Consider the following 17079-nt stretch of genomic DNA (forward strand, 5'->3'; position numbering starts at 1 on the left):
AGAGTTAAATAAAAGAAGCTTTCATTTTCTTTGATCTTCCTGGAAGAAAAGCATTTTATAATGCTAAAGTATTACAATGATTTTTACTGACAGATGACGGGATCAAGCCTGGGTAAGGGACTTAGTGGGCCGAGCTGATTAGTGATTCATGAGCAAAGATAGGATGAGCATTAAGATTCAGATATTATTATGGCAGGACTTATTTTTCTAGGTTATGGCTCTTGAGTTATTTGTTCAAAATGTCTTTGTGATATTTATTTTGAAATTTTGAAATTTATTTATAGATGCATGCACAAATAATAAGCATATACCTACAAACAATGTGCGTGTATATAGGTACAAATATATGTGGTTTTAGGCAAGTCTCGATTTTGAATTATGTGCAAAATTATGTTTTAGAATTGATTAGGTTATGCAGCAATGAAACAACCTCAAAATCTTAGCAGCTCATAAAAAGAACATGTTCAATGTGGGGTTGAAGAAGAGCTTTGCTCTTCTTAACTTACCTTCGCTTTAGAGACCCGGACTGATGGAATAGGATCCATCTGAAACATTGCTATCACACTAGCAGAGAACGAAGAGAAGGAAAAACCACACAGGGCTTTTAAAGCTTCTACCCAGCAGTAAGGGCCTAATTTCTTTTCATACTTTATTGGCCAAAACAAGTGATGTCGCCACCTGATTTTTAGAAAGACTCAAAGTGTATTACATCAACAAGTATTGGTATTGGGGGATATAATCCGGTGCTTTGCAATTCTAACCCATTAGCTGGGACTATCACTTGCTTACTTGCTCACTTTTTTGGCGTTCCCTCTCTCTTGCTGTCCTGTAACAAAAGTATACTGTAATGTTTTAAAATCTATCCTCCCATTAGAAAAAAATAGTTTAACTTCCTACAAAGTCTTTGTTCAATTCATTATGGTAAAATATCATTCAGATCTATTGCTTGAAATCTTGTCAACAAGACAGCCCAAATTGTGACAATATTCCACTTTTCAAAGAAATGAGTTAACTGGGTTGGCAAAAGTTCAATTATAGCGGAAACTAATTTCTTCATTTAAATTAAAAATGTCTCTATAATGAACCAAATTTACATTGGATTGGCTAAACAGCTATTCAGGGAGAACAAAATGCTAAACCTAGTTAGAAATGTTGCGGGCTTCATTATAGATAGAACAGTTTAAAAGACAGGGCTCCCCTTACATTTTTAAAATAAGTGCACATGTATCTTCTTCTGATTTTGAAATAACTATGCTATTTGTATTGATTTATGGTGCTAATGAATTTTCTCATCCAAGAAGAGTGAAACTTATTTTGTTGAAGTAATCAACTAAGCCATCAAGTAAAAGTGACCACACCAAAGTGGTTCCTACCTAAAAGTAGTATTTTAAAATACTTATAAAAATTCAGATGCACAAAGCAGAGAATTCCCAAGACAAGCTACAGAAAGAAAGTAAACAGATAAACTAAATTTAAATAAATGTATGGAATTTTCATCTCAAAAACCTATAATCTAGTTATACATTTTCAATAAAACCCTATTTTAGGAGGCATAAATACATCATTGCAATTGGCTTTAAAACACCATATCACCTACAAAGAGAAAACGATCAACATCAGAAAGAGAAAATTTATTTTAATTTTTTTCTTTCATTAAGCAAAAATTTTTTTCAGTTGTACAGTCATGGCCTACTGCAACCTTGACCTCCTGTCATTAAGCAAAAACTAATTATTCATTACAAAAGCGATTAATTCAAATGTACAGTTTATTTGAGTAGAAGAAGTGACTTTAAGGGTTAATTATTTTTAACAAGTTATATTTATAGATATATTAGTCAATGGTATAAGTGTTGGGGAAAGTTTATTTTAGAATTAGAAGAAAGAAGTAAAACAATTGTAAATATTGTTTACCCTGTTGTAGTTTAAATTCACTAATGACAGTAGGTTTAGTTAATTAACAACATTCTTTCTATGAAATAATTATGATATGCAATTCCTACAATAATGGGGAAAGTGGCAAAATGTGTTTAGAAGTTGGAAATAGATAAGTGCAGTTTATTTATGAAAAGGGTTTGTGTGGTTGAAAGTAGCAGTGTATTTTCTGCCTTTGGAAAAGAAGCCTGATGTCAAATAAACAGGAGCAGTGTGACTTTGCTATGGAGTAAAGACTCAAAACTGAGCAGAGTTCTGTTTTCTTTCTAGGATGGGCTCCTTCTTTGCTCCCAGCCTCCCAGGCATCAATATCCTTCGACTCCACACATCCATGTACTTCCAGTGCTGGGCCGTTATGTGCTGCAATGTTCCTGAGGCCAGGGTCTTCAAAGCTTCCAGATCGAATAACTTCTACCTGGGCATGCTACTGCTCATCCTCTTCCTGTCCACCATGCCTGTCTTGTACATGATCGTGTCCCTCCCGCCATCTTTTGATTGTGGTCCCTTCAGGTCTCTTTTTGAAATTTGACTCAGGCATGATGTTCTTTCAGGGATGGAGGTGGGAATGGCCATTCATTGTATGAGCTATTTTTTTTTTTTCCCCAAACAATGGCATTTTTGGTTGGTGGAAATGAGATCCCGGCTGGGCGCAGTGGCTCACGCCTATAATCCCAGCACTTTGGGAGGCTGAGGCAGGTGCATCACCTGAAGTCAGGAGTTCAAGACAAGCCTGGCCAACACGGTGAAACCCCATCTCTAACAAAAATATATAAATTAGCCAGGCGAGATGGCGGGTGCCTGTAATCCCAGCTACTTGAGAGGCTGAGGCAGGAGAATCGCTTGAGCCCAGGAGGCGGAGGTTGCAGTGAGCTGAGATGGGGCCACTGCACTCCAGCCTGGGGGACAAGAGCAAAATTCTGTCAAAAAAGAAAAAAAAAAGGAAAGAAAAAAAAAAGGAAAGAAAGAAAGAAAGAAAGAAAGAAAGAAAGGGAAAGGAAAGGAAAGGAAAGGAAAGGAAAGGAAAGGAAAGGAAAGGAAAGGAAAGGAAAGGAAAGGAAAGGAAAGGAAGGAAGAAAGAAAAAAAAGGAAAAAAAAATGAGATCCTTTGGGTATTCAGGTTCAATAGGTGACGTGGAGATTCTTTGGCAAGTTCTGTCTACTTCCTCATTTGGGAATCATAAAAGAGAAAATACTTTATACTTTTCCAGGCTCTGCCTGGGTAAAATATGTATGGTGAATCTGAGCTGTTTCCACCTTAGGGAATAGCTAAGAGCAAGGTCTGATGACACTGGTTTGGATGTGAGTTTGCCTGACTCTGGGCCGTCACATTCAGACATGGTCAGCTCTCACTACTTCTCTTGTGCATCACTACCTTAAAGAGAGAGAGAGAGAAAGAGAGAGAATACCCCACATTTTACCTAGGAAAGAGAATTATTACTAAATACTAATGAGCATAAAGAGCGCCAATTTATTATCCAATTTGCCACATGCCAGTGAAAAAAATTAAGGCTGTTCCACATATATATTCTCTCCCAATTATCATTCAAGTCAGGAATCAAGAGTCACAACAGCTCCTTGATCCAATTTAGAGATATACATTTCTACAGTTCTCTATGACAGAGCTCTCTTCTCTCTATGACACATATCAGAAAACTAAGTCCCTGGCATCTGGAGGATGAGGTTTCTTTCCCTAAAGGGCCTTAGAAATGAATCCACCACAAGTTCTCCCAAAAATCTCTGCGTGTTGAGTCACTGGCCAGCATGCACTTGAACTGTTTCTGCTTTTCAGTGAAGGAAATGAGACTGTAAAAAGCCATGTGAATGATATACATGATGCTGTAATGCCCACATATAATTCCCCCTTTATGTTGTCAGATCTAAGTTATTTAATTAAAGTCAAAAGGTTCATTGCCGACAGACTAAGTATATAAGAGACATTTTCACTCTAACAGTAGTCTGAGTTATTGCTTTGCCGGAAAACAAGAAAATGTTAAGCCAGCTGATTGAGTTAAACTAGCTGGAGCTCTATCTACTCATCAAACTGATGTTGAGAAGCTCTGTTAATTCCATTGCGTGTGTGTGTGTGTGTGTGTGTGTGGGTGGGTGTGTGTGTGTTTCCAAGTGGACTGAAATAAATAATGCAGACAGTGACATCTGGAGACTAAATATGAAATTACAGTCTTGATGGAGACATTTGTCTCAATAAATCCCTAACCAATCTTGGAGTACAAAATTCAAGAAATATGCCATTCAAAGGCTTTAGTTAATTGCAAATTATTCACACAACTGGGAAGGGGTATCTCTATGCTATTTAGATTTTTTTTTTTCATGTCAGTTTCCTCACTTTGGAGCCAAAGGATGTTTACATTGTTTATTTGTCTGGACTTAAAAGTTTGAAAGGATTGTCCTGCTGTAGAAATGAGGTGAGAATGCTTGTATTAGTGGGTGCCTCATAGCATGTCATCTTTATGAACCCTGAGTTTTAGGTGATTTGCTTAACCTTCCTAGCGAAGGTTGTCTGACTCTATCTGGATCCTGGGTAAACAGCAATTTAGGAAATATAAATTTGAACCAAGTTACTGGAGGTAACACAGTGATGGCTAGTTGCTTTCCAGTGTAGGGAAGTTTTCAGGTAAGATGGCTATAGTGCATTTATCCATTCAGTAAAGCAATGTGATGAGATATTCTAGTTTGTCTGGTTTTGTAAGACCTGGCTAGAGAGGGTAAATTTTCCAAGAAACTATTCCAATAGGCTAGTAAGTGGATTTGTCTTAAATAGTTGACAATTTAAAAACTATTTATTTGATGTCCAGATGAAGGCAATTCTAATTGTTCTATAGCATTTCCTGACATTTGATGTTTTCTCCCATCTATGTCAATAATTCTGAACAATTTATAGTTCTCTAGGTTTTTATACACATCCCTGCTTACATTATGACAATTTTATTTTTTCATGTATTTTCATCTTACTGCAAAGATAATATGTGTTTATGCTGGAAAACCTAAACATTGTAGAAATATTTTTACATGAAAGGAAGCGCGGTCCGTAATCTCGAAAACCTGAAATAACAATGTTTTAGCATTTTATATTCTGGTTTGCCTTTTACACATAATTTTTCATAACTGAGCTTGTACTGACACAGGATGTTTCTCAGCCCCTTCGCTGGACTCACAGAGGGCGCCCTGTCTACTCGCCCTGCTGTGCTAAACCCGTTGTGGGAGGAAGCATGTGGGCAAGCGAGTGCGGGATCTGGCCAGACACATCGGGTACTGACACAGGAGCAAGCTCCATGTGGGGCCTGTGGCCAGACCAGGTGTGTCACCTTGAGGAGAATGCAATGGTGCCCAAGTGAGGGTGCCTATGACCCCGAAGCCCCAGAGGTAGTGTTACAATGCTTCCTGAGTCCCACCATCCTCAGCCTGATGGATGGCAGTGTGTTAGCAGCTCAGTTGGCTCCTTGCCTCATCACGTGGGGCAGCTGCCCTCCACCATAGAAGGCAAAGGGCCAGTGTGACAACCTTTCCTGGGTACCCACATTCAGTGGGCCCCGAGCTCTTGTCCAGCGTCCAAGAAGAATGAGGTCACATGGATTATTGAACGATGGTGAAGACGGATAATTTTATTGAGTAATGAAACTGGCTTTCAGCAGAGAGGGGAGCTGGAGAGGGGCCAGGAAGGGCAGGTCCTCTTCCCCAAAATCAGGTTGTTGCTTCCCTAAAGTCAGGCTGTCTCTACCCTCTACCAACCAACTGAGTCTGTGGTCTTTATAGGCACAAGATGGACAGTGTGTGCTGATTGGTTTGTGAGTGTGCAAAAAAGGTTAAAGTGAAGACATCACTCAAAGGTAGACATGACAGTGTAGAAAACCAATTAGGAAAGGGTAGGTATATGTAAAATAGGTGAAGGGTGGGGATGAATCAGAGGAAAGTGCACCAAACAGGAAGACAAGTTCTCAATCCGGTCTGAAGATTTAACTTGGAGTTTGGCTTTCAGGCTTTAAACTGTCTTTGGCTTGGAGATGGCATTTCACCAGGTACCTACCCCTATCTGTCTAGGCATTTGGCTGCCTTGTGTTGCTATCAGTATACTAGGTGCAGGTTTTTAGTATTAAAAGTTAAAATTATATTGTGACGCTGCTATTATATTGCTCATTTGCAATCATGCTTTATGCATCTATTTTTCTTAGTAGTTTAGCTGACTTCTAGAGATTGGGGATAGAGCATTTCCATCTCTGTGGGTCTAGACACAGTAAAGTGCTGGTCAATAATTTGAATGAATGAATGAATAATGACTGCTTATTGTGCACTAAGCACTAGAGGAGACGCAGGGGTAAGTCCATGCACTAAGCATTGATTCTGGTCCTGTGGCACTTACCACCCAGCTGGGAAAAAAGACCTCTTCATAAGCTGTTCTAATCTAGAGTGGTGCTATGCCTACAGCAGGACTATGGATAGACACAGACAACTGGAAAAATAATTCTGAGAATATTGTGTAATAGCACACTTTGGCTAACCTGGCAGGAGAAGGCATTGCCAGGGATTTGTAGATGCTTCCATAATTTGTATGTAATTAAGATATCTGGACTCCTTTCTTTGGTAAAAAGCCTGACCTGAAAAAGGTACACAAGAATCCCCAGGGACCTAGTAACTTTGCTTTGGGTCACACTGAATGCTGAGAAGGCCTTTGTGGGTAGGGATAATTTCATAAAATTTGAATCCCCCACTCTAACCTCATTCATCAGCTATGACCTGAGATGCTGGAGAAGGGAGGATAGATGGTCTTATCTTTTTTGGTACTTTTAATTTATCTGCTTATCCTGTATTCCATCTGGCTGGGGCTGTTGAGGGGTATGAACAATTAGAATGGAATGGTGAAAAATAAAACTTTTTGGAATAGGGAGTTATAATCTTATATTGCTTGTAAGCTTCATTCCCTCTTATGTATCATAAGTGTTGAAAATTAGTGTGTAGATCTTTAATTTGTGAAGCAAACCTTGTACCTCTGTAGTGCAATGACTACTGACAAAGTACTTGGAGTCGCTCTGTCTGCTGGAAGATAGTATTGGTTAGACCAGGAGGAAAAAACCATAATCTGGGACTTGTGTGTCGTTGTTATTTAGTAGTTGAAAGTGCTTAAAGATTAAAATACAAAAGCAAAACTAAACATTGTATTAAATGTTGCACCAACATTTATTCTGATGATGCGTACAATTTGGTGAAACCCAACCCAAATCTCTTCTGAAAATTACATCTTTTCATAGTAAAATCAGTATGCATATACAGAGAAAACAATGGTGTAATGAATATCATGAATATTATGGTACAATTCTAGCTATTCCTTAGTAAGTCAAGACATCCTGTTCTCGTTTTTCTAGTTTATAGGAGCTGATACTTGCCTTCATGGATCTGCGCAGTGGAGCTAAGCTGGTATTCATTAGGGCCTGTCCAGGAGAAGAAACTGAGAGGGAAAGAACCCATGATTCGGTGTGGTTACCTTACCTATTAACATATCTGATGAAGGAAGTCTGGTGGAAAATAAGATGGAAGCTATTGCATGGAAAGAGATATTGGATTATATGTGGATTTTATTCCACTGGGCTATTCCTTGTTCTCATTTCCAAGGCTAATTAAAAATTGAGCACACTGTTTACTTAGCTCAAAGAGAGTGTTCTCCTACAAGAGCAGCTGACTGAGAGACAGACTTATAAGCTATTTACAAAATATATTTCAATCAAAAAATCTTAGAAATACAGTTTTAAAAAAATCTTCTCCCAAAAAGATGAAATGTGGGTAGGGATAATTTCATAAAATTTGAATCCCCCACTCTAACCACATTCATCAGCTATGACCTGAGATGCTGGAGAAGGGAGGATAGATGGTCTTATCTTTTTTTTTTTCCCTAACTGCTTTGACTACATGTTTATATTGGGATCATATTTATCGTATCTTACCCATATATTGACTACATGAGGTCAAAGTGTCAGCAGTTGTAGCTAAACATCAGATTCCTAACCTGAAAGAGGACCTAAGCAGTAATTGAGAAAGATTTCCAGTTTTCTTGCTTTAACCATGGTTTTTCCATACCTTCTTGATAAACTTCTCTCCCCCTTTTTAATCCCCCAGTGGCAAAAGTAGAATGTTTGAAGTCATTGGAGAGACGCTGGAGCATGATTTCCCAAGCTGGATGGCGAAGATCTTGAGACAGCTTTCGAACCCTGGGCTGGTCATTGCTGTCATTTTGGTGATGGTGTATGTGCTTTCCCTCCTCATAGAAAGAGCCTTTGTGATGTTCTTCCTGGCTGCTTTTACATTTCAGCTTTTTCAGCTCTCTCACTCTCCCTAAGGGTTGTGCTGTAACCTATCCAAATGCAACACTGATTACATGGTGGTGAGAGGCTAAAATTCATGAGCCATATTTTGATCCTATTGGATGTAATTCACAGCCATCTGCATCTGTCTTTGCTTCCCCAGGATTATAAGATTTGTTCCCAAGTAACCACAATAATTATCCGTAAACAGCTAAAGCAAGGAAAACATAAATGCTAAATGCTAAATCTAATCGGTACGTTGAGCTTCCCCCAACAGCCCGACCTCCACCTCTTGTTCCATAAAGCAGATGGCTGTGAATATACAGAAATAATGAGCCTCTAAGTTAATATGCCCCTTGGGGGCCCTATAAACTATATTTTAGGGTCAAGGGCTTAAAGGGTCTTAAAAATTTCCCTGTCCTTGTTGTTAGAGGGCCGTCAATAACAGTATGTTCACGATAATAGAATCAGAGGACCAGAGCATCTTGGGAAGTTTCTGTAGTCTATGCCTTCAAAGTCAGAAGTGATTTCCAAAGGGGAACTTGTCAGATGACTTTTGTTTTCATATAACTTTCATTGGCTTCTGACTCTTGGCCACCACAGATAAATTTACATTCTAAGTAAAAGTATAGACTTGCTGTGGAAGAGCCAAAAGCAGCGTCCATCTCTTCCTTTCAGTCCCTGAGTGCCTCCTACATAGAATGCCTGGAGCTGCCACCACTCAGTCAGGGGGTAAATATTAAACAACCCCAGGAACACGTTAAGAACAAAGTTGATGCAAAGGATTTGGTTCATTTAAATAAAGGTAAAATGAGGAAATCTCAGGGAGAAAACTCCCAGTGGTTTGCAGTAAATGAACAGGGATTCTGACCCAGTTATTGTCATGATCACAAGCCACATAAAGTAGTGAGGGCAGGTTTATCTTCTTCAATTTTATAACCTAAGAACTTGATTTAAAGAAGGAAAGCGATTTTCTCTAGGCAAGAGAGAGAGAGAGTAAAATGGTCACAGAAGGACCTAAAGCAGATCCTTTGACAGTAAATCCAGTGCTCACTTCTTTATACCAAGAGGCTTTCTGTGAGGGAGAGCTAATAACCTGTGGGGATAATTAAACAGTAAATCAGATTACCATTATATATTACATAACCTTGATAATGGAGTGCTATTAAGAATCTGATAGTAAATCTCTGGCACAGATGCATTAGAAAATGACCTACTGAATGCAGCATGTTTCACCAGATGGCCTTTGAAACGATTTTCTTTCTCTACATGTCCATGATACAGTGGCTTCTGAGAGCATGTTAATCAGTATCCTGTGGCCTTTGAGAGTCAAGGCCTTTTAGTGGTATGAGTGAGGTGTTGTTTAAAACACACACACACAGACACACACACACACAATGTAAACATCAGATTTTGTTACCATATTCTTAATTTATTAAGAGACATGTTTATTTTTAAGTGAAGGAGTGACATTGTTCAAATGCCTTAATCCAAAGATCTAGCAATCGGTCCTAAGAGTGTTTAAAAGGAATTAACACTGCCTTTGTTTCAGGTACTATTTACACACTGACTCGTTTAATTCCCATAACGGCCTTGAGAAGTTGGCTTCATTAATCATACTGTCAATAACACATTGAAGTTCTGCCCCAAGTCAAGTGACTAATAAGGGGAATTTAAACTCGTGTCTTCTCCTTCACGCTAATTTCCTACACTCACTTGCAGCACCAAACAGGGATCAGAATCAGTGGGAATTTCAGATGGGCTGAAAGCCACTTGTCTGAGATGGTATAGACCCAGGGTCAGCACACTTTTCCTAATTAGAGGGCCAGAGGCAAATTAGGCCAAGAGGCAAAATGGAGGATATTAATTAAGTAATTACTCATATAACCATTAAAAAAACCGAAAAAACAATTCTTAATTCATGGGCCGTACAAAGCAGTCTGGCAGTCATCTTCAGCCTGCAGGACCTAGTTTGCTTTGATCTGGACAGCCTGGAGGAAAGCTGGCCCTATGCACGTGTCAAATAGGTATACTGAAAGGTTGATTGTGGCTCTGAGGTTCTGATTTAAAACCCAGATTTTAGCTTATTACCGATTAGATTTTTTTCAAATTCTGAGATCTCCTCTTCCACTTTATGAGGCCCATACAATTGGCTTAGCTTTTTATTACCTTTTGAATTTCCCCCAATGGATTTTATTATATCAACCTGGATGGCTTTTGAGTATCTAAGCAGAATTCAGGTTAGTTCTCTGCAGGCAGTTTCATTCCTTTGGAGACTAGAAAAAGATTTGCGAGGAATACTTGTTTAATGTGCATTACAAGGCAGAAAATCATGGTGGATAAATAGAGAGTTCCAGAACTTGAAAGGACTTGTGAAATCTTTGAGTTCATCCTCTGAATCCAGGAACTTTTCTGAGAAAATCCTTATAATACACCACACACACACACACACACACACACACACACACACACTTTTATTGAGTACCTATTTCATGCCAGATATTGCCCTGCATGCATTTATGTACGTAATTTTAGTTAAACTCCCATCACTCATGTAAGAGACAAACAAACTCTGCCAAACCATATCAATAATTGTGTTGCTAGCACCAGATGGCTCATAAAGGATATTGTCTTTCATTTTTGGGAGTAAAGGAAATGTGTTCAATATCCAGTTATTTGCAGCAAAGAGTGATATAAGTTACCTTTTCTACTGCATTTTTTTCTTTGTTTGTTTGTTCGTTTTGCCTTAAGTGAAGATAAGCATATTTATTTTTAACAGAATTGTCTGGCTAGAATTTGCCCTTTCTAGAATGTAAATGTCATTTAAAATCCAAGAATATTCCTTTATACAACATTTTCTTTTTGAGGGAGAAAGAAATGCAAACAATACATTCTACCGAAAAAAATTCCATGTTCATTATCTATGCCTATGAGGATTATATTCTTAGCTGCAAAGGCCAAATGACGAAATTTAAGGCAGAAAGTCGTTTTCCTTTTTGTTCGACATATTCCCTAAGCTGCAGTAGGTTTTCCATTCTCTGGAATGTCATTGCCATCCATTTAAAATGCTACTTTCAATTATGATTTAAACTGATGTTAATACATTTCCAGGAAAAAGCTAATATTAGGCAGTGTGAAATAGCAGACAGAGCAGGCTGTGGATCAGGAGCCTTGGGCCCCAACTTACCAACTTCACCCCAGCTTCATCCCTGTGTCATCCTGAGAGTGTCTCTTTACCTCTCTGAACCTCAGCTTTTATCTGTAAGACAAGAGATTTAGAGTAGAAAACAGCTTAATGTTCATTCCCATGCTGATATTTCATAATTTACTTAATGTAAATTTAAGAAGTATCTTGGGGAACTGAAATACACCCTAAATTGTACTTTTTTTCTTTTTAATTTAGTTTAACCATCTATTATCTCAATGCTACTGCCAAGGGCCAGAAGGCAGCAAATCTGGATCTAAAAAAGAAGATGAAAATGGTAAGATACAATTTATTTCATAGAAATATTACCTTTATTAATGTCAAGTAGTGGAAAACACTGAGAAATCTAATTTTTTTCCCTTATATTTTATTGTGTAGCAAGCTTTGGAGAACAAAATGCGAAACAAGAAAATGGCAGCTGCACGAGCAGGTTGGAGATATGTTTACATTTGTAATTTTTCTTTTTCTTTTTCTTTTTTTTTGGCTTTTTCTCCATTGGATGGTGAGTGGCATTATTGCCACGAGCAAGTCATTCCACAATCCTTACCTTCCACCTTTTTAGCCCTTATCAGGCATCACATTCAGGGGATTTGGTTGCTTTCTGTTGGGAGGGAAAAAAGAGAAATGAAAATGTGGGTGTGTAAACTTGGCAGTAGTGATTTTTAAAAGTGACCTTGAAAATGCGCAGAAAATGAAGAAATCCCCCATATAGTCATAGACAAACAGCAGACACAAATGCAGATGCTCTCCTGCCCATGTTGACTATTTTCATACATGGAAGGATATGGCAAGAAGATCCCAAGAGAGTCCTCTGGGCTTTCCACCACTGATTGCCAGAAGCTCTTTCTAATCCATTAAACTTTCTTTTTTGAAAAACCTCTTTAATTTTTAAAATACTAGAGTAAAGCCAACTTCTAGTTGCCAAAATTAATAATACGCTTTGAGTTCCCCATGGAAAGGTGATACCTAAGAACTTTAGTGAAAACCTTTTCCAACTTTTTCCTCACTCCTGACTTTAAAACTCTTTATATTAGTAGGACTGTGTCCCCACTGTAAGTAATAAAACACTCAAATTGGTTTAATTAAGAAATAGCAATTTATTTGACCATAGAAATATAGGGAAATGGTTTTCTTTTTTTTTTTTTTTTTTGAGACCTGGTCTGGCTCTGTGGCCCAGGCTTGAGGGCAGTGGTATGTTCTCAGCTCACTGCAGCTCCAACTTCCCAGGCTGAAGTGATCCTTCCTCCTCAGTCTCCTGAGTAGTGGGGACTACAGGTGCACACCACCATGGCTGGCTAATTTTTCATTTTTTTGTAGAAGTGAGGTCTCGCTAAGTTACCCAGGCTGCTCTCAAACTCTTGGGCTCAAGTGATCTTCTCTTTTTGGCCTCCCAAAGTATTAGGATTACAGGCATGAGCCACTGTGGCCAGCCTTCAGTATTGCGGGATCTGGCCAGCAGCCCGCAATGCAGCAGGGCTCTCTCTTTGTTCCCAGACAGATCGGCAGGTCGAGAAATAATAGACACACACAAGATAGTGAAAGCTGGGTCCAGGGGGGTCACCACCTTCTGGTCCCACAGTGCCAACAATGCACTGAATATACCAGCATTTATTAAGTTTAGTGAGGGCGGGGGTAGGTTAGTGAGGGATTTAGGGTCATTTGATTATGAGGTGAGATGGTCACATGAGGATGAAGTAATTGCTTAACGTAACATCTGTATGCAGAAGTACAGTATACAGAGGTAAGAATTTACAATATAGTGTGTGCATCAGTAATTTCTAACAGAGCCTTAAAACGGAAACACAGTCTTTCCATAACCTATGATTAGCAAGATATTAATCAGCAGTAACAGTTGCAGCAAAAGCTGGTTACAAACAATCCATAGAAACAGGATGTGAAGCTAGACAACTGGTTAGACCAGAAATTCTCAGAAGGGAGTATGCCTTAACCCTAAAGAGGCCTAGAAGAGCCGTGGCAAGATGAGGGCATTCATAGCCCTGTCTTATCCATATCGACAAGCGCCCCCCTGCATGTGTCCGTTTATAGGCTCTCCACAAGGGTTGCGTTCCATTCCCAGAGCTATGAACATCTGCTTTTCTGGGATAGGAATCTTGGTGATGTGAAACCTCCCTGACTGCACATCCATTCATAGGCTCTCTGCAATGGGAAACACGTCACGTGCTGTTGGCTCATACTGGCAGTCCACCCTGGCATTATCTTTACACAATCCTGCATACAATTTTGTATTTACAATAATCAGGAGCATTTCATCTTTTATTCCCTAGCAGTAGTTTCAAGGGATCTCCCTACATCTCCTCCTTTTCTCTGATTTAAATGAACCATAGCTATCATAGCTTGGCGCTGATTATGATTGGATTGAAGAATATTTTTTCCAATTTTACACAGGAACAATAAACCAATAGCACAAATTATACACAGAACAAAATTAATGATAGTGGGTACTCCCAAAGATTTACCCATTGAATGGGGTTGAGATTAGATAACCCCTTAGAGATACCGTCTAAAACTTTAGCACCGGGTAAAGCAGTTAAGTGTGCTTGAGAGGCCTCAAAAATCTGTTCTTTTAGCTTGCTTATGTCTAAACTTAGATTATCTTCACTTCCTTGTAAATGGTGTTTTACTGATTCCCAATTGTGAGCAGACTCATTATATTGAAACAGAATTATACAAAAATCAGAAGTATTCCAATCACATTGCATTTGTAGTCTATGTTCTAAACTCATAATTCTGTCTCCCATCCATGTAACAGTTTGTCTTAGTTCATTAATTTGATTGGCCAATTTTTGATCAATACTTGACTGAGAATTCCACATCCAAGTAGAATTGTTTTTTGCCATTTATCCACAAAATGAGCAGTTTGAATAGATTGATGTAACTACATTATAGTTAATAATTTTAATAGATAATTAACTATATATTAACTACAATGTAGTTACATCAGTGTAACTCCAGCAGTAGCAGCAGTCACAGTAACAGAAATCAAGCCCATTATTACTGCAATTAATGTAAAAATAAATCATTTACTCCTTTTAAGAATTTTCTGTAGAATGTTATTAATAACTTGGATAGAAGGGGAAGATTCCCAAGGCCTATGTAAGGCTATGGGGAGCCAAATACCTTCTCTGGCTCTGACATAGTAATATCTACTATGATATTGATTAAAGGATGAGTCAATACAAGTATACAAGTAACAATTAACACAGGTAATTATGTTGGTTTTTGAACTAATATGCATCTTTCCTACTAATAACATATATGGTGGTTTAACACAACTTTTATGTGGTATAGTTTTGTTGGATTCCATATAGATAGTATATATATTTTGGGATGATATTCTTTTTTGTGAATATGGGGTGGGGGGAATAGGTTGTATGAGAGGTGGTGGTGGGACATTAACAACAGGGGGGTATAAGTCCTCATAATCTTTACTATCTCATCTTTGAATTGACCTTTTGATGATTGCCATAGTGATATTTTTGGCTGTGTGGAAATAGTAGTGTAAATCAATCTGTTGTCTTAGTTTTTGAGGTGACGAGATGGATTTACTTATAACACTTTCTCCAGCCCAAACTCTCATACCAGTCATAGCTATGGTTAACCTCCATAATTCTGAATGTTCAGGTCCTAAGTGGGGAACAACGAAGCTTGGATTTGGAGGGGCAACCCCTCCCCTTTCCACTTAAAAGGAAAAAAGGAGTTAAATCTCCCATATAATAGGGGAGGGTTGTCACTACTTTTTTGATAAGTAATATCATAGAGAAAATGTTGCCAATCTCTGTGACCCTGAGAGCAATCATTAGTAATATGACCTTTAGGAGCCCAGTCAACAATGATGTAGAGAGAATTAGACAACACAGTTCCTTCTGAACTAACGCAATCCTTCCATATTAATTAGTCAGCATTTGAAGACAAGTAGAGAGGACATGTAGGTCCTAAAGGCTTATATTGGGATGTGTGAATATAATCAGTGATTCCTGTTTTGACCTGCCTTAGAGGTTTTAACGAGAGCCCTGATTCCAAGTGTCCTAAAGGAGGGACAGAGTGACCAGATGGTAGTGTGACCACCCAAGTTTGAATATCTAATGAGAGACATCCATTAGTGGGTCCCAGGCACAAAGGTGGATACCTAAAACCTAAAGTGATATTGAAAGGGGTTCCTTCTTCTGAAGGTTGGGCAGGACAATGATCATCTACAGAACCAGGCATCCAAATACTATTTTTTTAGTTGATTTTTACATATTTATCTCCAAATTACCTGATTTTGTTGTAATTTCTTGACTTTTTAGTTTTAAGTATTATCTATTAAAATTATTAACTACAATAGATATAATAATTTTAATAGATAATACTTAAACATTTTTTTATACTCTTGCTCTATGTATTCTCTCTATGTATTCTACCTATGTAGTTATATTATTATTTTCGTTAGGCCAGTATACATGATTATGGTCACACAGTCTTCACAGCTGAGCCAAGTAGTAAACTATGGTACTTGTGCATACTTTAAAATTTTCTCAGGATTCATAACTCATCATTTCCCTTTTTAAACATTTTCTTATTTTTTATATATTTGTCAGTGATTCATTTAATTTCCAAATCTCTGCTATTTATTGAATTATACTCTCAATATATTCAGACATATTGGGTTATCTATCCATTTCATTTCCTTGGAGAAATCTTTCCCAGAATCTTCTGAACTTCTCCAATTTCAACTGGTGAGTGTCTGGGATATAGCTATTATCCTTTCATTTTTCTTCACTGTCATTCAGCAGGATGAATGTCACTTTATCCTGTTTTGGATATCGTGTTTTCCATTTTCTCCAACTTCCTCTCTTTTGGTTTGCTCACATTTTGCAGGTTAGAAAGGGTATGTGAGAGGCAAGTTTTCTGAGACCATGCATATCTGAAATTGCTCTTCTCTTGCTCTCCCTTTTGATTGATAGTGTCGGTGTCAAAAATACTCATCTAATTATATTAGAAATAATATCCCTTCAAAATAATATTTTTTCAGAGGTTTCCCATTGCCTTTTAGATTCCACACTTGCTCTTGAGAAGTTTAAAGTCATTGTGATTCTTAGTCTTTCTTGAACAACTTGTATTTTTGATTATCTGTTTGGTTTTCCAATCTGAAAAGTTCTAGGGTCTCCTTATCTGCATGTTCAGAATTTCATGATGGTGTGTCTTGCACGGATCTATTTTTATTCCTTGTGTACTCATCAATGGATTCTTTTGCTCTTTGGTTGAAGGGAATTTTCTTGAATTGTTTACCAATTCTTTCCATCCATTTTCTGGTTTTTTTTTTTTTTGGATGTGGAATTTCTAGTTTATTTTTCATCCTTAAATTCCCTTTGTCTCTTTGTTTTACCCATGAACATTTCCTTATCTTTAAATTTTAACATTTCTCTCAGCCTTTTCGCTTTTGCTATCATAATTTTAGTTTCCGCAAGCTATTTTGTTCTTTAATTCTTCTTTTTGAAACAGCATGCTGTTCTTATTTAATGACTGTAATGGCTTGTTTTGTCTTTATGAGAATATTAATAACTCTTTTTGATGTTTCTTTGCCTTTGATAGTCTGTTTTCTCTAAGCTGTTTTGTCCTTTCTTTTTTCCCTGC

General features: G+C 37.9%; 1 protein-coding gene across 1 annotated transcript in view; it reads left to right on the forward strand.

The window, feature by feature from the left end:
- The window catches only part of TMC1 (transmembrane channel like 1), a 183527-nt gene that overhangs the window by 164464 nt on the left and 1984 nt on the right, over positions 1 to 17079 (forward strand). The window contains exons 17-20 of the mRNA XM_025358883.1: positions 2203 to 2442; positions 8056 to 8181; positions 11644 to 11722; positions 11824 to 11875. Coding sequence (XP_025214668.1) covers positions 2203 to 2442; positions 8056 to 8181; positions 11644 to 11722; positions 11824 to 11875 — 497 coding nt within the window. The remainder of the gene's footprint in view (positions 1 to 2202; positions 2443 to 8055; positions 8182 to 11643; positions 11723 to 11823; positions 11876 to 17079) is intronic.

The sequence above is a fragment of the Theropithecus gelada genome, chromosome 15, assembly GCF_003255815.1.
Source record: "Theropithecus gelada isolate Dixy chromosome 15, Tgel_1.0, whole genome shotgun sequence".
Lineage (NCBI taxonomy): Eukaryota > Metazoa > Chordata > Mammalia > Primates > Cercopithecidae > Theropithecus > Theropithecus gelada.